This window comes from Gymnodraco acuticeps, unplaced genomic scaffold (assembly GCF_902827175.1).
Source record: "Gymnodraco acuticeps unplaced genomic scaffold, fGymAcu1.1, whole genome shotgun sequence".
NCBI classification, from domain to species: domain Eukaryota; kingdom Metazoa; phylum Chordata; class Actinopteri; order Perciformes; family Bathydraconidae; genus Gymnodraco; species Gymnodraco acuticeps.
The window spans coordinates 567,065-591,712 of record NW_022989778.1 but is presented as its reverse complement, the minus strand read 5'-3'; the positions used below and the strand labels follow the sequence as shown (position 1 = coordinate 591,712).

Genomic DNA, 24,648 nt, shown 5'->3' with positions numbered 1-24,648 from the left:
GGCATTACTTTGCCCTTTTGAATAAAGAACTTGATAAAAGGTTTAATATATTATTACAAAAGGAAATTGATAATATATGCTTATAGCGAACAGTTCCTCAAGGATCAATCTCAAGGTTGTTATTTCATCCATGTGAAGGATCTTGGCTTGACAAGCTTTTAGATTGTATTTTCTTTACATTTTGTATTACCAGGTTATGATTAGCATCAATTCAATCATATCAAAAGACTCCTTTTTCGTATTCTTCTTGTGTACATTTAGCGATTTTTGGAACAGTTCCTATTCGACATTGAGTTTTTCCCTTCTTTTTTTTAAACCATGAAAGTATAAAGCGAACATTTACACCTTTTTTCTTCCTACACAAGGAAACGGATCAATATTTCCCAATCCATAACGAGAGGCACTAGCAGGGAGGCGTGACTCGGGGGCATTTGTATTCTGCTCGGTTACTGTTTGGTAAAGGCCACCTCACTCCGCAAGAGCTTTCTATGGAATGTATTATCCATAGAAAAATATGAATGATGGATGAGGAGGGACACGGTCAATTATTAGTAAAGATGTCATTTCCTAGACTACTTACTCTTGAGTCATTCAGAAATTCCGCAAACAGAAACCAGAGCATTTTATTTTAGTATGCAGTCTTATGTAAGCAAGTACAATGTCAAGCTTAATGACCAATAAAACAATTACTTTATTTTACTAACCACAGAGAGCATGGCTGTGTCTTCAGTATCTAATGATACAATTATGTCTTAGAAATAAAAGCCATTTCTGTACAGCTGGTGGTGAATTGTATTTTTTCGTGAGAAGATTATATCTTATTTTAAATTACATTAATTTGCCCAAAAAACACAAGACAAAAAAATAGGAGAGTATAAATATTGACTATATGGTCATGAGACCCATTTAGGGAATCCACTCCAGTTATTATTATAACTAGGGCTGGCCAAAGAGTGTGCGTGCTATATAATTCCAGCATCTTCGTCCATGTCACGGTTGTTACATTTAGAGCTAAAATTATAATAAAATAATAAATCTGTGTATTGTTAAATCACATTAAAGATTCGGCTGGTATGATTCAAGAGTTCCCAGACCTTCTGACACATCAAATGCACGGACTTCCCATGCCCACTTCCCTCAAATGTACGCACCTGCATGGTTTGAGACACAAATCAAGCATTCATTTTGACAATTTGAGCTTCGAGGATTTCCAAGAGCAAGAATTTATTTTGGCAATTATATATTTATTTGTATTATTTAATTATTTATTTTATCTAATATATAACTGTTTGCTCATTTTCAGCAACAACGTGATAATAACCGTGCAGTATGCTGTGCAGTGTCTGTTACTTTCTTCTTCAGCCATAACAACTCTATAAAGAACAGTTTAGCGACTGCAAATAAGATCGACACATTTAAAGTTTGAGAAACACTCATTTGGGCTTAACTTTGAGGGCTTGGTTTTCTTTTTTTGTGTGCAAAACAAAAACACACTCCATTCTCCTGTACTGACAGCTGGTACCATGTCCCACACACTCTGCACCATCTGTTAGCCATGTCATCAGGACAGGACAAGATGTAAGTGTGGATGATTCAATGCGCCGTCCATGCCTGACCTACAGGAAAACACAGCTGATGAGAATCTTGTAAATCCTGCATTTCCTGGAATAAAGATCGATCGTATCGGTGAAATCCCCTTATTACTCTGCTGTGGTTGCAGACACTAATAGGTCTGGGTGGCAGCCATTTATTTGTCTGTGCAGCTCTACTTTGACTCACTGTCATCACTGTGGGCTTGAGCTAGACCAGAGCCGGTGTCTCAACGCAGCACACTGCACCATTTTCAATAAGCAACCGCAATGGATCGTGGTTGATCAAACTAGATACAGATCTATATCCTCTAGAGCTGAAACCACTGTCAATTAAATGTTTCCCTAGTTAACTTCTCAATTTGAATTTGCTGATTGTCTTTCTCTTATGTGATAATGAACTAAGTATATTATGGATTTGATCTGTCAAACAAAACAACCAATGTAGAAACAGCATCTAGGTCTTTAAGATATTGTGGGGGCATTTTCCACAGTTTGCTGATGTTTTATAAATGTATATACTCAAAGACTGTTGTGTAAAATCCCGAGCATTACATAACCTCCTTTAAGGGTAAATTGAACCCAGCGCATAAAGAATCTATATATACAAACTCATTAATTGTTAAAACATCAGAGAGCTGCAGAGCCAGAAATAAAGCTCTTTTATTGTGCGAGGCTGGAGGGTGCCTTCAAGAATAAGGCACAAAAACGAAATCTTCAAAAAGAAAGCTGACAGTGCTGGGAATACTGTGAGAAGCCGGGCGACTGTCTGGTATAACTCTGATTAAATGAAATTATACGCAGGTGACAAAATTAGCATTGGGACCAAGAAGCTTAGTGTGCAGCTTCCTTTGGGATATTTTTAACAAAAAATAAAGGCTTTTAGGTTTTGGCCCTGAACCGTTTATAAGCATATACCAGCGACGTGCAGTCCGGGGAGGCAGAGCCTCCCCTGTCATACTCCAATGTAACAGGAAAACAACTAAAGAAAAACTAAATAATAATAAAATGCCTCCACTGATCTGTGTTGTAAATGTGATTTATGTTTGATTCCAATCGCTTTTTATAGTCAAAATCAGCAAATTTGCCGAGCTCCGCTACAACTACGGGTAGCGATGAGAAGTGAGGCAGGGACGAGCTCTGCCTCTCGTAAGCCCACAGTAACTGGCTGGAGCGCGGGCACTAATTTAACGCGGGCACTTATTTTGTGAGCGCGCTCAAGCCAGTTACTGTGTGGTGAGGTGAGGCACAGATGAGATCTGCCTCACCTCAGAATGCGTCACCCCACAGAAACTGGCTGGAAAGCGGGCACTAAGCGCATGCCTGTTACCATCTCACTGTAGGTCACCAATGTAATGTTTGTAGATCCCTTTATTACATTTATCCTCGCCATCCATAGTCTCTAAATAACTTATTTCACGTATATATGATATTTAGGCTCGCTGGTCTTATCATACAACGGCAATGAAAAAAGCACCAGGAGAGGCAGCCATAACCTCTGCCGCACTGAAGGGGGCGCAAGTGAGCCCACAGGTTCTTGTTGCTACTGTTATTCTACGCAGAGACGGTAGACACAAACAACAAACTAGACTTTTGAAACTACAGGAAGATAAGGAGGACTTTTACAAAAAAGTAATAGAGATTGTTGTCCAGAAGGATAGCATGGACTTCATCTTCAAGTCAAGGTAAGACCACAATTGTGATGAAAATGGGATCTTACTAAGAAAGAACAATCCAATATTTAGATTTTGGGTATCCTTTTGTTGAACGGTCTGTTTAAAATGAATCGAAGCATCCGACTAAAAAAGCTTTTGAAAATAACCGAATATTTCGATTAAGGTCAAAATATAATATTTGTAAATCTGACTCTGAAAGAGTCAGTGCCTCACCAGCCATGAACCTCACCGCACGTCACTGGCATATACTGTATCCTTTTGCATCATGGGGCACAAACCAATGTAAGGGTAGTATCTTCAGGGAAAAATACAAAATAAAGTTTTATTCCGAGTACACTTTTTCTCTCTAATTTATTGCTAGTGCTGGGCGTACTATTATTGGGAAGGAACCAGGGGCGGATCTACCGGGGTGGCATGGGGTGGCAACTGCCACCCTAAACAATAGCCTTGCCACCCCAGCTGCCACCCCAGTTGGCATCTTTGTTTTGAAAGAAAAGTTGTGGCTCATCGGACATTTATGAGAGAAAGTCTCTAATGTCCGAGTGCAAGTGAATGCAGCACAATATGCACGTCATGTAACCCCTCCCCCGGTCCTGGCGCGAGAGTGGAAATATGATTGGTGGCGAATTCACTTGAACGGGGGGACGGCGCAAAACGAGAAGCCTTTCGGACCCAAGCACTGAAGGAATGAGGTATTTGCGGTCTACACTGACAGAGAAGAGACTGTCAGTTTGGCTGCACTCAGCATTGAATCAAAACGCACGTTTGTGAGGCGTTTTGCTGAACAAAATAGTAATCGCCGCATTCAGCTGTAATAGACATGCCAACTTGATGCTCTGCTCACGGATGACTCGATGAGAATAACAAACTGTTAAGATGATGACCTTGTATGCGTGTATATATTTGTTTTTCTTTGAGGGGGTCTGCCACCAAAAAACAGTTTTAAGTCTTGAGAAAGTAAAATCAGACGATGTGTAAAACTACACTGCCCAGCCAACAGAAAGTAACCACTTTGATGTAACTAGGCCAGTAGGTAAGGACCTTCCACTGGATAATAACTGCAGCGATGTTTTAGCTGAATACACGTTTTTTAACCCTAACTGATGCAGTTAGTCACTTCTTTAATGTTTGTTCTTTCTGATGTAAAGTCAAGGTTGTAACTGTATATCAATAATGATATAATTACTTGTTTTTCAAATTTGAAGGAGGGTGAGCAAGCATCTTGATGAACATTCATCATTAACTCCTCCAAAAAATATAGTTTATTCAATAATAAATGAATATGTGAATCATAACAGGTCTTCACTATATCTGTAAAGCGTCTTTGAGCACCTGTAAAAACGCTAACAAATTAAATCTATTATTATTATTTATTAACAGTGATTGACAGCTGATAGGAATAATATGATTGTTAATAGTATCATATTCATTCAGACAAACATCAATGAGACAGTTAATTAATGTACTTATTGCAGCAGTCTGTATATATTTGGTACCCCTACTGGTCTAAGAGTGAAACAAACTCATTCAGTTATTGTTCAGTTAAAATTCATTAAATTACATCTGCCACCTTGTAAGGCTTTACTGATGTGCCACAATAATATCACCTATGTGATTGAGTTAAAATATTAATATTGTGGCTTTCCAAGTTAACATTGATTGTAGGGGTGTAACGGTTCACAAACATTTCGGTTCGGTACATACCTCAGTTTTTAGGTCACGGTTCGGTTCGGTACGTTTTCGGTATAGCAGAAAAAATTATCACAAAACATTAAATCTTTTTTTTAAATTATTATTAAACTGTGACTAATGTATTCAAATAAATACAAAATATAGTAAAATAAACATTAAGGTGCAGCATTTCGATGAACTGAAATAATCTGTATTTGAACTGTACTAGTACCTAAGCAGCCAGCTTGACATTAGGACTTGCTTGTCATTGTATTTTCATGTTGTTTAAAGAAAGATGAACTTGTCCACATTGCTTGCTGAAAGGGCAGATCTGCTGGCAATAACAATGTCTCCTGCTGTGGATAACACCCTCTCTAGGGACAGTGGCAGCAGATACAGCCAGGTAGCGCTTTGCTAACATGGCAACATAAGGATATTTGGCGTTTGTAATAGCTTTGGCTCGGTCTGAACTCTTTGCGAGTGGTGGAGGCTTAAATGCTAGCGGGAGTTGGGTTTGCACTTCAGTCTTTTTTCTTTTGGTACCGGTGATATTCACGTTCGGGTGATGCCTTTTCAAATGAGTGTGATGTATTGCCATCCGCGTAACCAATGTTAGTTGAACAATGCCGACAAACAGCTTTGGTTCGGTCCACCTGTCTTTGTCCTTCATCCTTGTACGTAACTGCGAAATCAAAATGTTCCCAAACCGGAGACTTCAATGATGCTGGAGGATTTTCAGCTCAACTTTATCTGCGTTCGCCATTTCGACAGTTCCTCAAATTACTGACTACATTTGAACGCATTCCTGTGACTAGCTCTCATAGTATGCCTCTCGTCCAATGAAATGACTTGGTCGCTCTATGATATAGATTACTTCCAGAAAGTTGTTCATGTTCTCAATTTTTTACGTTTAACGCTATATTCGTTCGGTACACACGTGTACTGAACCGAAGGGCCCGTACCGAATAATTTCAGTACGGGTACGTGTACCGTTACACCCCTAATTGATTGATATGATTGCGATTTAAATCAGCATATACTTCTGTCAGGGGATGCCACCCCTCAAAATCTCCTGCCACCCTCTTGCCACCCCATGAATATTTGTCTAGATCCGCCCCTGGAAGGAACATTTTTAGCCTGAATTCTTAGTGTTTTGCAGACACACTAACGGCCCTTCCACACAGCAGCGTTAAAAAAATCTTGAAAATCTCGGAGGTGGGCGTGTCTAAAAGCTTGGGGATTTTTTGCGAGCAACGCGACCAACAACCAATCACATGAATCTCCCGCCCCCGACATACAAAGCAATAGCAATGTTAAAACGAAGTAAACTGGATATAAAATCCCCAAACAGGCGAAAACCTACCAGTTTCACCCACTGTCTCTGCCACCTCCCTCCATGCCTGCTTCCTCCGGTTTGTATCCCGGTAAGTTATTAGCGACTGGTCATAAAGAACCGGGTGATTTGCTACCGCAATAACTAATTTCTCCTCCATTTTCAGAATATAGAAAATGAACTGCGGTCTGGCTCTCCCAGCTTGCACGTGGTTTGATTGGCTAGCGCTTGTACTGTCAGATTTGCATAAACGGGATTTGATTGACTGACGCTTCCACCTCAGCTTCAAAAGTTGAACATTGCTCAACTTTTGAATCCTGAGATGCCTGGAAATCTCCACTTTGCTTCCCACAATGCAGTTCAGCGAAAAGCGAGGCAAAGTGACGTCACCCCATTCAAAGTCAATGGGCAGAAGCGTTGGAAGATTTTTTTAACGCTGCTGTGTGGATGGGCCGTAAGTGTTTTGCAGACTGAAGACAGCCCTCCAGAAACCTAAATATCTTGTCACCACTTAGGGCTGCTCCCAAGACAGAACGCAGGTTTTGTTTTCGAGCTGATCTGAAACCAGACCGGACCGACAGGAGAGGCTGCATCTTTTTCCACCATCTTCCCTTCACTGCCTCACATTGTGACCCGTCTGGTTTCTGACTTTGAAAACACTTTTTAGTTTAACAAATGTAGTCAGATAGGTCTGTGCCACAACGATTGACGATAGTCTGCAGTTGTTCTGTACGAGCGCCTGAAGCCGTTCCTGTTCCTTTATGAGTCATTGTGAAATCCAGTGGGGCTTACCTTTCTGTTCAATAACTGCAAAAATGCATTAAGCAATGAGCTGTCCGGTCGCTGTGATTCAAAAGGATTTAACAGTTTGTAGGATAGTTAGAAGAAAGGATTGTAGAACTTTTTTTCAAAAACTGAATATACTTATGTATCCTCTTATAATTAATCAAATAATACATTTGATGCAATACATCCTAGTTGAAAAAAAGCAGGTGCAACCAGTGGTATGGGTTGATAATCAAGTGCATTATAATTCTATATAATATGACTTGTATTGAATTTTCAGGCCAAGTATGGTTAAATAGAGAGCATTGCAGCACTCTCAGCTACATCTGAGTACAATTATCCCGATAATAACCACCTCCTTTGCTTAAAGTAGACCTATCATGCTATATTTGAATAATATATTGTAGGGCCATACCTATATAAAACATGTCTGTGAATTTTTTTTTTCAAAATACCAAACAGATCATGCATTTTAGCCATGCCTCATTTCGCTCCATTTCCTCTTTTCCAGCCCTGTTTTTGCAAGGGCTGATTCTGTGACGTAGCTTTAATGCAAATGAGCTGCAGCTGACCACGCCCCCCTGTAGGAGAGGGAGATCAGCTGCTGGGCTCTCAGAAGAGGGGGAGGAAAAGAGAGGCTCCGTCCTCCGTGTATTATTCTTATATTATTATATAGAGTCGTTCGTTATTCATTTGTTTTAAAGCTCAATAAATAACAAAGAAGACCTTTGACCGGCACTTTTCTAATTTTGTCTGGCGAAAAAAATCTAGTTCATAAACATGTCCGTGGTAAAATGTTTTGAACACACAAACAGAAATCTGCTGGAGTCTTCTGCCACAGATTATTGTCTTTTTCCAGGGATGGCATTGCATGCAGTCCCTTGTCCTTGTGCCGATTCTTGCAGCCAACAACAGCACAACGTTTAACTCCCTTAGACATCCTGGCAAGAGCAGGCAAAAACACAGACGTGACTGGGGGAGATTTAGCTTTCCGACAGCCTATATGCGAATGAGAGGTTGGGCAATGGCCGTGGCCCAACCTCTCATTCCCCTGATAGGTGGAGAGTTGCCCATATAGGCGGAGCACCCCTTTTCTGAAGTCAGAGAAATTGGACAAGTCTGACAAGAACTAATAACTTTTAAGACAAAGAAATACGTTTTTATACTTTGCAGCAAAGGCAGAAATAGAAGATTCACTCCATTTCTCAGGGTAATAGTCAGGGTGAATCAGTTACATGGTTGGAGAGGTACTGTACACATCAGCAATCTCAACAAAGTACCACTGCGTGATGACTAAGAATATAAATTGCTTCTAACATGAAGAGCACGGTATATGCTGACCGTCATTTATCTTTATCAAAATCCGCAGAACATAGTCCGACCCTTCACTCACAGCTAAATCACCCGTCTCTGCTAGAGGACACACATTTCTCATCGAGCTCCGATCGAAAGAATCCCAGTACGTTGCTTCACCCAAATTTCCCAAACAAGTAGGTGTCACGTTGGGCCATGGGCTTAGCAGGTGGTGTGTTCTCCCTCCTGCTGCATCTCCATCCCCGGTCTCAGGATGGAGCCTTGGTGCCAAGGAGCAGCCCGCCACAGATAATGGAGAAGGCTAATAATGGCAAGCGAGGATCGATACAAGCGCTTTGCTGATAGCTCGGGGGAGAGTCATGATGAGATAATAACCTCTGCTCCATCTGACAAAGATGTTCCCCTCACCACTGGAGCCTATTGAGCTGCCTGCTTGTGTGTTCTACCGATCGATGGAGAAAAGGAGGCGACAGACACACATTTTAGCTAAAGTAAACCCCTCTTCCCCTTCACCCGGGTGTTTGACACCAAAGGCTAGCTATGGGGAAACTTAAGGCTCATTGGTCTCTTTGCCAGCCTGCTTGCCACTGGCAACAAAGTGATTCATTCATTTAAAGTTTTAAAGTATGTTAGCAATTAACAGCCTAGGGAAAATGCCCATTTAGATGTAATGTAAGTGTGCTTTATTTCCATATACACCAGGGCAAGTACTGCTGCCCGACTACAACGCAAGTAATTGGCTGATCACGGGTCCACTTCAACCAGATATGGTGACTCCACTGGTAAAAGTAAAACATTTGTTTTTCAAATATATTTAGTTTGAAGTGATTAACAACACAGGTCAATGGAGGTGAGGAAAACAAATTTCAGTGATAAAAACACAAAGACTTATCTTACAAATATTCATTATTAGATGCCGTTGAGCCCAAGTTTCAGGGCGAAACCCAGGCTTCAGTAAAGGTCGCTGCGTTACAAGTGGAAGGGCGGGGAAGGGCGGGGGGGGGGTGTCAGGAAGAGTCATGCTCTTTACTTCCACTCTTTGGTTTGTTTATTCTGTCTGACCGCTTGATCTGGCAGCTTCTCAAGGAACGATAGGTCAAATAACAGACAACACATTCTCAAACAGCCGGGGCTACTCACATTGAATTTGATGATGTCGTATATCAAATAGCGGGGCACCGGCTGACCGTTCACTTTGTCGATGATCATCTCCTGCACAGATAAAGAGCAAAGATACACTTTGTTGTTATTGACAGAAAAATATATACAGTTGAATGAAGATGATGAAAAGGGGGATGTCTTCACGGCATACTATGTGCAGTTTTTCTTTGAAACCAGGGTAGAAACAGTGAAGCACTTGAGAGTGAGCGCTCTCGAGGGGACGCATGTTCACAGGGGGAGACGCCTGCAGCAATGACAAGGGTAGTATGGAATTGGGGAATTGTGCGTGTGTGTGTGTGTGTGTGTGTGTGTGTGTGTGTGTGTGTGTGTGTGTGTGTGTGTGTGTGTGTGTGTGTGTGTGTGTGTGCGCAGTGAGGTCTGGTGCAGAAGGACATGAAGCAGAAATAACAATGACCATCCATTATGCAACACTTTCCAGTTGAAAGTCAGGTGCAGCGGTGGTGCAGGATGCCCATCAGACACATGAGTAGTTTTCAAACAGCTGTTACACAACCAGGCATTGCAGCGACAGCAGACTCAGACGTCACCACCGCTCAAGCACTATAGAACTATATATATGTTTTTAACTCTTGTAAAATATTCAGGTGACTAACTGTGCTCTGCGGCAGTAAAAGACAGGTAGAGGAGAAGCAGGTGCTGGGAAGGGTGGGAAGTATTTTAAGGATGCTGCATACTTTTCCATACAAATGAACAAATAAGGAAGTCTTCTGGCTGAATGACAGGAATGAACCTTATTATAATTGATGTATTAGCATTCATGTTGTTAAAAGAAATAACTTATTTTGGGTCAAATGAGTCATGTAATGTTGTCTTTTAAAGTTTTGTTCCCACTAGATAAAGCTGTTATTATTGAGATTGGCTGTATATGAGCTCCAGGGACTCTGCTGTACTGGGCAGTCCAGATGAGTTTACTGAATAATGTGCTGTTTTTATTTCATTTAACTCACAATGTGGCCCAAAATGGGCATTTTTTCTCCACAGGGTCAGTGGAAATAACAGTTAAGCCACTGCTGTTCTAACTGTGCCGCATGTTGTAAAGCTCCAGCCCTGTTGTGCCGATGCAATAATTACATATTCTAACCAGGATATTTATCGACTTTATATTGTATTGTACCAAGCAAAATCTGTTATCTCTTATTATCACAACAGCCAGATGAAAAGACAGCTCAGTTTTGTCTAAATTGTTCTGCAATCCCGTGTGATTTGAACATGAAAAGCTGCTTTTGTTTCCAGTAGTCAATAAGCTGTAGTAAACGTAATGACTGTCACCCATTGGTTTCAGAAGTCTAGTAGATGAAACCTGGGTGGAGATAAAGTGGGACAAAAGTGGAGCTAACATCCATCGTTTTTGTATATAAGAAAGTTGTTCAAACTTATCTTAAAGGGGACCTATCATGCAAAATGCACTTTTGTATGTCTTTTGTCCCCCAGTGTGTCGGGGAACTCACGCAGCGTCAGAAAATAAAACCCTCTCTCCTTTCCTCCGTACACAAATCTAAAAACGGGGGTACAACGGAGCTGATCCAGGTTTGCATCCAATATGACATAATATCGGAAATGTGGACCCACGGCACAATCAGAAACGTTGCTATCAGAAACAATGCCCGACTGTTTTGGACGTAATATGATCGATGCATGTTTACATTAGCATCGCTAACACTCAGAGCTAACCTGTACTGGAGAGCATGTGTGTGAAGAAGCAGGAAATAAAAAGGAACTCACTTTGTGGTATAACCGGCAAGAGAGAAAGCCTTTGAGATCCATACTGTTTCAGAAAAATCCTTGATAATCCATGATATGGCGTTTCATCACGGCAGTATTTAGTTTAGAAAGTAGCTGCCGGGTCCCGCATGAGCTCAGACCCCTCCTTTTTTATTTTTTTAAAGCTTTATTCTCAAAATCAGCACTTTTGAAACAGGAAGTGAAATAGAGGGATATGAGGCATGGCTAGAATGGGTGATCTGTTTGGTATTTTGAGCAAAACACTTCATAGACATGTTTTTTATATATTTTTATACATCTGAGACCTATGCTATTGCCTAACAATAGCATGATAGGTGCACTTTAATATCTCTTCAAGGTGGACAATAGAAGAAGTGAACTGATTTAATGAGAGGGTCTGGTAAATTATTTAACTTTCACCATAAACCATGGATTTTTAAACACCCCTTAATGTAGTTGCTCACTTTGAACGCAACATTTAGCAACAACTGGTGGCTGAAGGCCCTTTGATATAGGCTACACTGGTAGTAATGGGCACCAATTAAGTACCTGCAATTCTTTTGAATTAAGCTAACATACTATACATATTGTGGTAGGATTAATCCTCAATGTGCTTCTTTACTAGCTTATATGTTTATATCAAAAGGCAGGAACAAACAGCAACACTTAATATCCAAAGCCATATTGGTGGAGTGGATGAAGAAGAGTGAATGGCAGGCACAGAGAGAAGTAATGATGTCCTTTGGAGGCTGCCATTATTATGCATCTGGTGCACTGAAGCGTTGCACAGACAGACAGCGGCGGAGGAATACATTAATGTGACCAAAGACAACCAAATTCAATCTACATGGCGCACACATCCAATGTTGGACATCAAGTTGATGTAAAGCTCATTAAAAACTGTTCAACAGAACAGCATGTCAAGACAAAGACCAGTGTCTTTGGGCTGAAGATGAAATATATCAGACAACACAGCTTGGCTTCTACGGGGCTCAACATCGCCTCTTCAACCGAGAGAGCCAGAAGCATCAACAGATGAATAAACACAGTCAAAACAAACCTTGTAGCAATCCAAACACAAGTACGGCCTGCTCCTTCCAAATAGCACTAATGCGCCGCAATTAGATGTCCTGCCTGAGTGAGGAAACCACATTCTCTGCATCAATCGGCAGCTGATAAGCCAAGAGGAAGCAAACACCTACTTTACATAAAATTGCTAAACAAAACAAGGCCAGAGGCAAAACAAAAAACAATCACAAGCAACTTATCTGTCATCTCTAGGGCCGGAATATCAAACGCAAAACACTGCCAGACATGTATGATTAAATCTCGACTGACTGCGTGACCATAAAGCAGTTTAGCTGGCTGTGTTTCCAGTTGGGGAACGGGATAATGACTCGTGTGTGTGCACCTGCAGCTGGGAATTTGTGTGAGCTTAACAGCACAAACATGCCAATAAAAAAACGTGCATGGTATTATGGATGAGGGAGGAGAAGTCAGCGACCCCAACTATCACCCTGGGGAGCGTACACTGAGTATTACAACACACTGTGAGGCAAGAGAGGAAACAGTGACACAACTATTAAACATTTCTCCAGGACACGGACGATCGTTTTCCTGTAAGCCTGTAAAGACTCGACTGTCAGACATGCTTTTCTTTCACCTAAGGTTTGGCAACTCGTGTCAATTATCTGCAAGACTGCGCGGCAGGGGGCAGGAAGTGAGTGAGACATCAGAAATGGAGGGGACTAGCTTGAGTTTCAATAATCAGGATACATGTATTTATTATCCTTGCAAGAATGGAAATAGTCATCACATACAGAGCTGCATGGGACAAATAGTTCCCAGAACAGTGTCCTTCACATGCTTATATACAAGAGAGGGAGTTACACAGTCACAAGATGCAGAATACCGCTTCAAAGCAATATTCAATGTTTAGCTCAGATTAGCTAAGGCCGACGTAGTCAATAAACACGACAGTCATATGTGTATCTCCATAGAGGCTGAATCATCATGTTAATCACATAGCTATCATATGCCTAAAATAGTCCTGACGCTCTTCTGGGTAATCATACATCCTGTTACGTCCACAGCTACGTAGGGCCTTTGTTATCATGTGCTACTCTGATATTGGAAGAGTACATTCAGTATTTCCCCAACAATTTCCGTTCAAGGGGAAAAACGGTGTCGTTTAAAGCCCCTGTCACACTGTCCCGACATTGACACCAGATGGACACACGAATATGGAATTGTGAATTTCGCACAAAGATGGCCCCGAACTTGGTCAATGGCCAAGCAACAGCCGAAGCAAGTACGATGCCTACAGAAGGCCACACGATGGCGCCCGAACCACACACGAAGGCAACATTTACATTAGATTTAAGACATACAACTGCAATGAGAGTAACAAAAACAATTATGTTAAAAAATACTATGGGACTTTACATTTTGGAAACTTGATTGTATATAAAAAAATGTTGACTGATATTTTCAGACTTTGTTCTTTACTTTCTCCGTCTTTATATTTAGAAGATATTAAGTTTTCTCCGTCATGTTGTTTCCATAGCAACAACAACTTCCTGTCAACAGCTTAAACTCGCCTTCAAAATAAAAGCATCTAAATAAAACAGGAAGTTAACTTAAATTACATTTAAGTAGGGCTGTCAGTCGATTAAAATAGTTAATCGCGATTAATCGCACATTTTTTATCTGTTCTAAATGCACCTTAGAGGAATATTTTTCAAGTTTTTAATACTCTTATCAACATATGAGTGGACAAATATGCTTTATGCAAATGTTTTATTATCATTGGAACAATGACAAATATTCTCCACACAACAACCTGGAACCTCTCTCTCTCTCTTACACTCTCTCCCAACCCGGTCTACTTATTTGCACTGAGCCAGTTGCTCAAACAGACAAGCCTGTTTACAGTTGTCGGCGAAATGCCGCTCCTCTGTCTTCATCTTCAGTCAAAGCATGAGACTGAAGTTCCCACCTAGGGTCAATAATGCGCTGTGATGTGCAGTCGACACGTTGGATGCGATCCAAATTATCTCACACAGTCCCTCGTCCTCCACAATGTTAATTGTCCTGCAAGCTGTAGCCACCCATTTAGCTATCGCTGTTGAAAGATTGCTGCTCGTAGACGCCGTGTACAGGCGTCTCCCCAGCAAACTTTCAAGCGTGGTCTGCCGCAAGTGAGCGGCAGGAGCGGGGATGTCAGCATCAGCTGTGTGCTGTTTACAACACATTTTTGTGTATCCATATCTCTCGCTAGAATCTCCCACCATCCAACTAACAACAACAACAACGTCAAGCCTTTGGGCTCTGAAACTACGGGGCGGGCCGAGGACAAATGCGTTAATCGCACGTTAAAATAATTAGTGGCGTTAACTTGACAGCCCTACATTTAAGACATACAACTGCAACAAAAACAATGTAATATCCTTTTCAGTTTCACAGAAAAACAAATTGGGTTATTTACATAATATGTTTACATGATTTTGTTGTGCAATAAAACAACCAGAGAAGCGATCTGCAAGGAAACATTGCACACCGTGGTCCCATCTCGATGTCATCGTACTATAATACGATTGCTACACGACGGCATAAGGCGCATTCACACTGCGGTACTTTTCCCACAAAGGTTCATGTGAACTTAGTTCATGTGAACTCTTTTATCGCGTTCACACCAAAAAGAGCCGGTACTAAAATTAGTTCATGTGAACCTTTTTACCCCCTCGAAAGTCACTGCTAGAGAGCAGGGACTTTCGAGCGGCTCTTTTGTGAGAAAAGAGCTACATTTCTGATTGGCTGGAAGGATTGCAAACCACGCCCCGCAAAACTCCCAAAAAGTTTTGTGAAGCCGCCATTTTATTATCCTCGCATTAGCATTATTAGCATTAGCATTATCCCAGCGCAGAAATGCAGAGAGACTAACTTATGGCAACACAAAATAAAACATGGGAGTGGTGGAGATGAGGAGGTGTCGGCGTTCTGGCGATTTACTCGGAAGGCTTCAGTAGAAGCTGCTGGGAGTCCCAGCAGCTTCTACTGAAGCCAGTCCCCAACTTCGGGGACTTCCGGCCGGGGACTTTGGGCAGCAGTATACGCCGTGAAGTGGTTTGCGGCCTGCCAGTAAGCCCAAAGCAGAAGAAGAACAAGTGACGTCAGCGGCTTCATTTGCCTAATCCACCCCCAGGGACTTTTTCCAGTGTGAACGCGATCTGTACTTAGTTCATGCGAACTAAAGAGTTCACATGAACTAAGTTCACATGAACCTTTGTGGGAAAAGTACCGCAGTGTGAATGCGCCTATTGCGAGGGCTTCACTAAGACAATCGGGCAGCTTCTTGTTTCCTTTGTATTGTCTTCGTGAGGCTAAAAATGCCCGATGGCACCGATGATCAGACGAAGAGGCAAAATGGACACACAAATTCAACACGAAAATGAACCTTGGCAAGGTCCTTCGGAAATTTTTGGGCATGCCAAAGATTTTGCCATCACTCACGAAGTTGCTGCCGGAGCCTGAGAAACTCCACCGGCGGTCATACGATGGCTTAAGATGCCCTCACGAATGGCCCGATGTTGTTACGATCAGAGCCGAATTTGAACATTTCCTTTATCGTGTGTCCATCGGGTGTCAATTTCCGTACAGTGTGACAGGGGCTTAAAGGAGCATCAAGAGAAGCTAGCATGGCACAATACATTACAATCCAAAAACAAGAGCAGTATTCACTCACCCCGTCCAATAGAGTATTTGCGAGGTGTACACGTGGATCCTTCCGGAAAGGAAACTCTAGGTTCGCTATGTGGAAGATCGTGTTGTCTCTGTCGATCATGAATACTTCATTTTTTCCGTTGATCAACATCATGTACCTGCAGGAGGAGAGGTCGAAACATTATGTATTTTAATCAGAAGGGAGCAAGGTGGGTTATTCATGCTGTGTTAAAGAGGAAGTTGTTCATTTTTTGTTTTTTCGGTCGTGTTTGAATGAAGTAGGCAGTGTTAAATGAATCAATTATTCAAAAAAATCTTCTGTACGTAGCACTTTATAGATAGGAAATGTACCTGCAGGATTCTTGCTTTTGAATAGAATTAGAATAGAATTGGGAGGGATGAAACCCTCTTTAATGGTCTCACATGCAGAGCACACAGCACACACAGTGAAATGTGTTCTCTGCTTTTAACCTATCCTAGTACCAGAAGTCTAGTACTAGGAGCAGTGTATTGTACAGCGCCTGGGGAGCAATGGGAGTGAGGGGGGAAGGGGGGTGTCCGGTGCCTTGCTCAAGGGCACCATGGCAGGGCAGGAGGTGAACTGGGACCTCTCCAAGTAGCAGTCCACACTCCATATTTTAAGTCTGGTCGGGGACTTGAACCGACGACCCTACAGCTCCCAGTCCAAGCCCCTACTGACTTCTTCATGGTCGAATGCAATTATTGTAAGTCCCTTTGGACAAAAACATTCAATTGAATGTAATATGATTACTTACAAGACAATTTAGCTAGTTCAGCTAATTCAGTGAAAGAGAGAAACTTACATTGCTCCCTGGGCGCTGTACAATAGCTGCCCACTGCTCCTAGTACTAGACTCCTGGTACTAGGGTGGGTTAAATGCAGAGGCCACATTTCACTGTGTGTGCTGTGTGCTCTGCATGTGTGGCCATTAGGGATGTAACGATATATCGAATACCGCGGTAAAGAAATGTCTCAATACCGTCGTGAGACTGACAAAATATACCACGATTTTTTTAAATATATTTTTTTTAAAAACCTTTATTTAACCAGATGGTCCCATTGAGATAATCTATCTCTTTTTCAAGGGAGACCTGTCCAACATGGCAGCAAGTAGGTTACAACATGAACATAAAACAACAGATAACACAAAAGGTATCGTATTTACAGGGCTACATGTACATACCTAGAGACATTGACAAGTACCAACAGTATATGTATATCTCGCCCTGTCAATAAGCCTCACCTTCTTGGCAAAAACTGTATTGTTTTTGAAGTGGTGGAGAGACAATGCACAGTTTTACCCACTGCTGTCACCCATGGCCAAAGCATATCTCTCTGTCCAAGCAACATCAGTACCAAGCAAGAGAGTTGTTTCCACAGCAGGGGATATTGTAAACGCCCAAACATCCCAGCTTCTACCTGGAAATGTGGACATGCTCATATTCCTAAAAGATAACCTTGATGATGCTGAGTGAGTGAGTTAGAGTTGAGTTGCTTGAAAAACTAAAGTGAAACTTGATTTATTTTATTGCAGGGTCTGATTATTATATTGTTGACACTTTAAAATACTACTATCCTACTAAAATGCTGTACAAATCAGATTTATTATTTAATAAAGAAAAAAATGCAAGTAAAAAAAACATTTTCACATTTTTTCCCCTTTATTTTTCAATATCTCGATAAATATTGTACCGTGAGTTTTTGGTATCGTTACATCCCTAGTGACCATTAAAGAGGGTTTCATCCCTCCGATTAGATTATATTCTATTACTTTTGTCATAGGATTTCTTTATTATTTTCTTTGAAATTATTATCAAATAGTATGACCCTTCACTAAGCAAAGCTGTGCTTAAATTCCACTCTTCCAGACAAACAAAGCTGCCTATAATTAGTTTGTATTTATTTATTTGGAGGACTTAAAGGTGGGGTAGGTAATTTTGGAGAAACCAGCTCGAGTGCGCTAGAATTTGAAAATACACAACAGGAAAAAATCTGCCACTTCCTTACAGAGCCCCTCCTCCAACACACACGGACGCCACATGACCAATGAGGGCACGAGATAAGTTTGTGCACAGATGGAAGGCTGACAGGCAGGTAGGCCATCCAGTTATTTTAGCCGGGCCGGCTAAAATGATTGGTCGTGCTTTTTACAGTATTACGGCTTCCACAGATGACATTTTTTATGGATTTTTTTTGTCAAAGCACTTCAGATATTCATTGCTATCGGGATGTTAAGAGCATTCCATGGAATATAACAAAAAGTGTATCTCAAGCCGGTTTCTCAAACTTACCTACCACACTTTTAATACAGTTATCACAATTGAATTGCTGAGAGCGAAGAAAACAACACTTGAGATTTGTGCTCCACTCAGTAACTACCAGACAACAGAGCGGGGATATCTCTAATGTGCTGTAAGAGCTTTTGCCTGAGGAGAGGCGAAAGATCACCAAACAGATAGCTTCTAATTGCAACATAATATCAAAGCAACCACTTATCATTTTATCAAGCTGTGCTTTGTGGGAACCATCATTGCAAACTAAAAGCGTTCATGCGCATAATGACAGCTTTGCAAGAAATAAACACATCAAAAATGCCAACCTTTACCTTTTCAAACATTAGGAGGATTTTACTCAACAAATACTTACTAAACTTTTTACAGCCACGGGAACAAAATGCTTTATTCTAGGAATTGTAAACAAATTCAGTTTTTATTAAAAGCACACATCGCCAACACAAAAAGCCTTTACTTAAAGAGGACCTATAATGCTTTTTGGGGTTTTCCCTTTGTTGTCTTGTGATGTATAGGTTTGTGTGCATGTAAATGGTCTGCAAAGGCTAAAATCACAAAGTTCCCTCTAGAGCAGGGGTGTCAAACTCAATTTCATCGCGGGCCACATTAGCATTATGGTTGCACTCAAAGGGCCGGTTGTAACTATATAAATATACATATATAAATACATAATATATATGAAATAATGTATTATATTATTGTCTCTGCATTGGATTATTTTTGGATAGGGTAATAACTTAGTAATTAAATACGTCTGAAAGCAGAAGTCCAGGGCAAATAATTGCAAGTCTCTTCAGTGTCAGAAAACGAGATGCATTGTGGGACATGTAGTTTATGGGCAACCTGCTTCTGTAAAGTGGCATATAACCGTATAATAAAACGTATTATATTCTTTGCAAGCTCCACATAAAAGGAAGTCGTGGGCCGGATTTGGCCCCCGGGCCTTGAGTTTGACACCCCTGCTCTACAGGGAGTTTCTCTCCCACACACTCCCCTCTGAAGCTTAACAAATCCAGCCTTTGCATGGGAGACAAAGACAGAATTAATATCTGCATGAATATAAAAAATGAAAATAAGGTTTCTGTAAAATCCATTAAACAAAAGTGATTGAATGCAGTAGTTGTACAATCCATACTTTGTATTATTGGATTACACCGCTTTACACGTTAAGGGTTTATCTGTTATTTTGTCCGTATCATTCTGTATAGTTACTTAATTTGGCTTCAGTACAATTCAAAATCGAGTTAACAGAAGCAATAGAGAAACTTGATACACGGGATACTGCTGGAAAATGTCTTTTTCATCCACGAGTGCACTCGGCTGCGAGATTCAAAAACTAGAGAGCAGTGACATTCAGATTGTTCAAATAGCTGTCAAAATAAGTCAGTTTACCACCATGGTTCATAATAAGCCAGTTCTCCTCTCCATCCTGCAAACAGGTGTGTCAGACTGCTGGAGCATAGAGACATTAACACTTCTACACTTAAGACACCTTTCAGACTTTTATCGCCGTTACACCTTCATCTCAGCTCTCAGAAATAATGCTTAGGAAGGGGAATATCAAAGAGAAGAAATATATGTTTTCATGGTATAATTTCTGGAAGCTGCAGTCTGTACAATTAACCTGCCAACAGCTCCTTTTCCATGAGCAGATGTGTTATAAAATGTGTTGTAAAATATGACCATCAACACACAACACAAACGATGTTCAAACTAAACCTCCACATAATCACTGGCTTTATTTGTAAGTATAATAGAGAGGCACGAGTATCATGCAAAAGTGTTCATACCAAATGTTTGTTGTTTGATCAACTGAGTAAGCTGATCACTGAGCTGGCAGACATGATAGGTAGTTTGAAGTGAGGGACAGCAAAAAGACAAAATCCTTGATCCTCCCTTCTGTCGGTTCGCTAAGACGAGCTGAAGAGAAACACAGGCTCTATTGTTGCCTTTATCCTCCAGAACAGTCACTTAGGGCTGTGCAATTAATCGTATTTTAATCGCGATTACGATTATGGCTTGCGACGATTATGAAAACAGCATAATTGACAAAATACGATTATTTTGCTGGGTGCGCTTTCGCCCCTCCCTAAAAGCCCACTCGGCCACGTGGGAGTGACATGTGTTGTGAGTGTTCAGCGCGAGCGAAGATGTCAGAACAAGAGCAGCAACTCGTTAAAAAGAAGGGTCAAACTATTTCCACTATTTGGCTTTCAGGAGTCCGACGTGGAGCAAAATAAAGTACAGTGCAGGATTTGTTACCAGGTTGTGTTGGCACCACACGCTAACACAACCAATCTCTTTAATCATCTGAAATACAACCACAAAGTGCAATACGACCGGGCAGTAATACAACAAAAAGCAGATGCCCGCTCGACTTCATCCACCACATCATCACAGTCATCGATTCAGGACGCATTGTACAGAGCAACGGCCTACGCGACGAGCTCGCAGAGACAGAGATATTACAGGTGCCATTACATTTCACATCGCTAAAGATAGTTAGCACTGTTAGCAACCAGGGCTTTAAGCAACTTGTCAACACGTTGGACAAGCGTTACGCGATGCCGTCTCGGTATTATTTCAGCAGGTCTGCGCTGCCTGCACTATGTGACAAATGCCGTGGGGAAGTTGAGAGAGATGACTACTTTGCTACCACAACAGACCTATGGTCTAGCCCAGGGGTGCCCAACCAGTCGATCGCGAGATGTGTCTAAAAATAGAACAACAATATTCTGTTTTATGTCCTGTAACATAATCTTCCTGTGCCAGAATAATGCACTTGAACGCATCAAAGCTTTGTGATTGGCCGGCGTCACCCCTGTGTCGGGGCGTGGCTGAGGGTCTTCAGTACAGGTGGCAATATTGTCACCTGCCTGCGCTCATCTCTGAAACCAGACCATGTAAACAGCCTGGTGTTTCTTGCAAAAAATCTTTAAGAGATGAAATGAGCAGCCCTACCAGCATTTGCCATGGTGGCCTAAACATTTTTATTTGGTCTTAAATTGTAGTTCAAGATTTATTTCCTGTTACTTCTGGACCATGACGGTTGGCCAGCCTTCAACGTTTAACTGAGTGGAATATGTTGAATATGTTTTACCAAAATGTTGGCTATATGTTAAGGAGTTTTCAGTAGGTTGTGACAGTGCACTGCAACATGTTTGATTTCATTTATTTTGGTCTAATTTATTTTTATTTATCATATTAATATATGTTTATATGGTTTTGGAAGTGCGCTCCAACATATTTGTTGATCTTGTTTATTGGTAAAATATTATTTGTTTTAAAGTTCAATAAATGGTCAATGAATAATCGTCAAAATAATCGTGATATCAATTATTGACCCAAATAATCGTGATTATGATTTTTGCCATAATCGCACAGCCCTACAGTCACTGTAACAACACTGATCACTCGCTGCTGAAATAGCTTCTTTCTACTGCTTTGTTAACACTTTACTGAGACATCTGTTTTGTCACTTCTGCTACCCGGAAAATTAAATAGGTTTCAACAAAGAGCTGCACAGAACTAGAGCTGGAGGCCAATTAGCACAGTAGTGACATTGTAAACCAACATTCACACATATGGACTCAAGCGCTAGAGACGTGACGACGCTTTTATTTCAAGAATCAAATGCCAGCGTGACACTGAGAATAGTTCAAGCTCATGCAAATGTCCTCCAACAAGTAGGAGCAACAAAGCCATCAATTTCCTTTCATCAAATGGAAGCACAGCTGTTTTCTGCTCCAGATCAACAACGTAGAAGTACTTGAAAGCTAAATGGAGGAACATCTGATTGGCACGGCATTTCCCATTCCACATTATTGCATTTTAATTAGCCACTGCAACTTGATTCAAGTAAACAATGGTAAATAACTATTTTCTATTAGATTAGCAGATTTTCTTAGAGCCCAAAGAAGATGTCGTTGAAATATCTTTCGTCTGAAAAACGGTCCAAAACCAAAAGATAATTTATCTAAAAAAGGAAGTGAACTGAGAAACTGAATGTAGCAAATGTTCGTTCCCAATCATTGTTCTCCTAATCAACCATATGATTCATTAACTGACTGTGTTCAGCATTATTTAGTTTTCTTGTTGATTAGTTATACTGGAGTGGGCTTATCTGGTGAGGCATGCTGTTGTGAGCGCAGTCATATTGTACAGAATATATCGTACAAAATAAAAAGTATATCTAGAAAACTGACGGCTTCATTAAACACTTGTTATAAACCCAATTACACCTGGCTGCCGGCTGCACTCTCACACAAATCCAAATGGTTGAATGAAACAACATAAACCAAGTACTAATGACTTACTGCAGTCATGCTACTTTTAAGGTTAGGTATACAAGTATACAATGTGATTTGAATACAGAGGCTGATTATCGTTTAACATATAACAATAATTATGCCTTACAATGAGTAGAAAGCAGTTATGGCGCACACACTGTAAGATACCGCTGATAAGACTGATGGGATGGACACCTTTTGGGAAAACAGAGTCCGATGACAGACTTAAGATTAATGGCTTCCCCACTGACAGAGCTATGCATTTCTCATACCTGCTGTGACTCTCCACCATTATCACAAAGGGATTATATGTAATAAATACATCATAAATACCAGCTGGTTCAAAGTTTGACATTTGACAAGCTGCCAAAACGTAATATGTGGGCAGAATGATAAACCAGCAGACAGGAGTCAACACTGAAAGCTGAATATTTGTGAGGGACGTACTAAAAAGGTAAGTTGTTTTTAAATTTGATATATAAGGCTGCAATTTATGTCTTTATATCGATGTATCTGATGCGTATCTTCTTAGAAAATTGATTTAACATTTGGTTTATCCAGATGTCAGAAATGCATCATATAAATTGTCCATAGCCATCCCAATAATGACGATTTAATGTAACAAAAATAGCCGTATGATAACATAAATAAGGCTGAACAGAGGGTCATTATCACAGGATGTATATCAATATAAGGCTGCAAGGGTTGTTTCACATGGAGAGATATTTCAATGGATTATTTTACTGCACAGAATAGCCACCTCTGACAGAAAACCTTGACAAATAATGTTTTGTCCAATAATTCACTTTTTCTAAAAACTGAATTAAGAGAGATGGTGCATTTCTTCGAGACGGCTGTCTCAATTGTTCTTGAGAAACAGTATTGTAAGATTATAATCGAGCAACGTGCTATTGTAGTAAAACTAAATGAAGTTGGATGGGGATGAGAGGAGAAGAAAACAGCTTCATAAAAAGTGCCTGTCTTTGATTAAATGCTCTGCTGTATTGTCCCTCCAGGAATAAATGCGGAGGTAGATGCCACTCCCTTCAAAGTTATTATAATCTCAACAAGGGCTTTTGATTTGGGAGGAGGGGGATTGAGAAGCTCGACATAAAACCCAATTATTTCCATTATACTCGAGTAGCACTTGAGCAGGCTGGCCAAGGAAAGTGGTAATCATAACCCTCAACACACACTTCGGTTGAAAGAGAGCTCCGATCGATAAGTGAGACCATCCCCTCCCCCTCCAGTCATGACGGGAGCAAGCTCAAAAACACACAAGCCTTGAGGTATAAAATTAGGGTCACCCAAAAGTCTCTTGGAAACTGCAAAAGGAAAAACTACAGAATGTGGGAGGTGAAGGAAAGAATGGTGAGTGGGCTAGATACAGCAGCACATTCTCAGGGTGGGAGCGGGCACAATGAAAGCATTAAAAAGACATGAAGGCAGGGAAGAGTGGATAAAAAAATAATAAAAGGGAACAGGAAACGCCTGCAGTTTAGGCAAATGATTCCCACAGACAGAAGAAAAATCCTGGTGATATCTTTTGTCTCAGGAAAGGACAGAGAATATCAAACAGCGAGTCACGACAGAGAACATCTGACAACCAGTGCGGACACAACAGGGCTGCGCCGAGCACAAGTGCATCCCCTGCTGTCTAATTGGCCAGTTAGCCATCCAGTATGTTCAGAAGGAGACGATTAGTGCTGTGTAACCTCCCCAGTGGTCCTCCTCTTCATCATAGTTTCTTCATCTCTCCCTGAAATACAGGGTACTTTCCTAACGACCAATGGGAAAATATTCAATCTAATGTGCTTCTTTTATTCCCTCCCCGCCTGCTCTTTGCTCCGGTCCTCTGATGGGTGCTGCGAGCGTCAGATTTCATCCTCATCCCCCGAGCTCCTTTCCCCCCCCAGAGCACTTTAGCCTAATGAAGCAGAGGCGGGCCATTGTGTCGACTTCTCCAGTATAGTCCTGTGGCTTGACTGACAGCAGCTGAGCTCCAGGGGAGGTCTGAGATCAGATCCAGCAGCTTTGCACATCATTACTGGT

At 41.1% G+C, this 24,648-nt stretch overlaps 1 protein-coding gene across 1 annotated transcript in view; it reads right to left on the bottom strand.

The window, feature by feature from the left end:
- The window catches only part of rngtt (RNA guanylyltransferase and 5'-phosphatase), a 114,300-nt gene that overhangs the window by 62,427 nt on the left and 27,225 nt on the right, over positions 1–24,648 (bottom strand). The window contains exons 9-10 of the mRNA XM_034220463.1: positions 16,018–16,153; positions 9,510–9,581 (exon numbers count right to left, since the gene is read on the bottom strand). Coding sequence (XP_034076354.1) covers positions 9,510–9,581; positions 16,018–16,153 — 208 coding nt within the window. The remainder of the gene's footprint in view (positions 1–9,509; positions 9,582–16,017; positions 16,154–24,648) is intronic.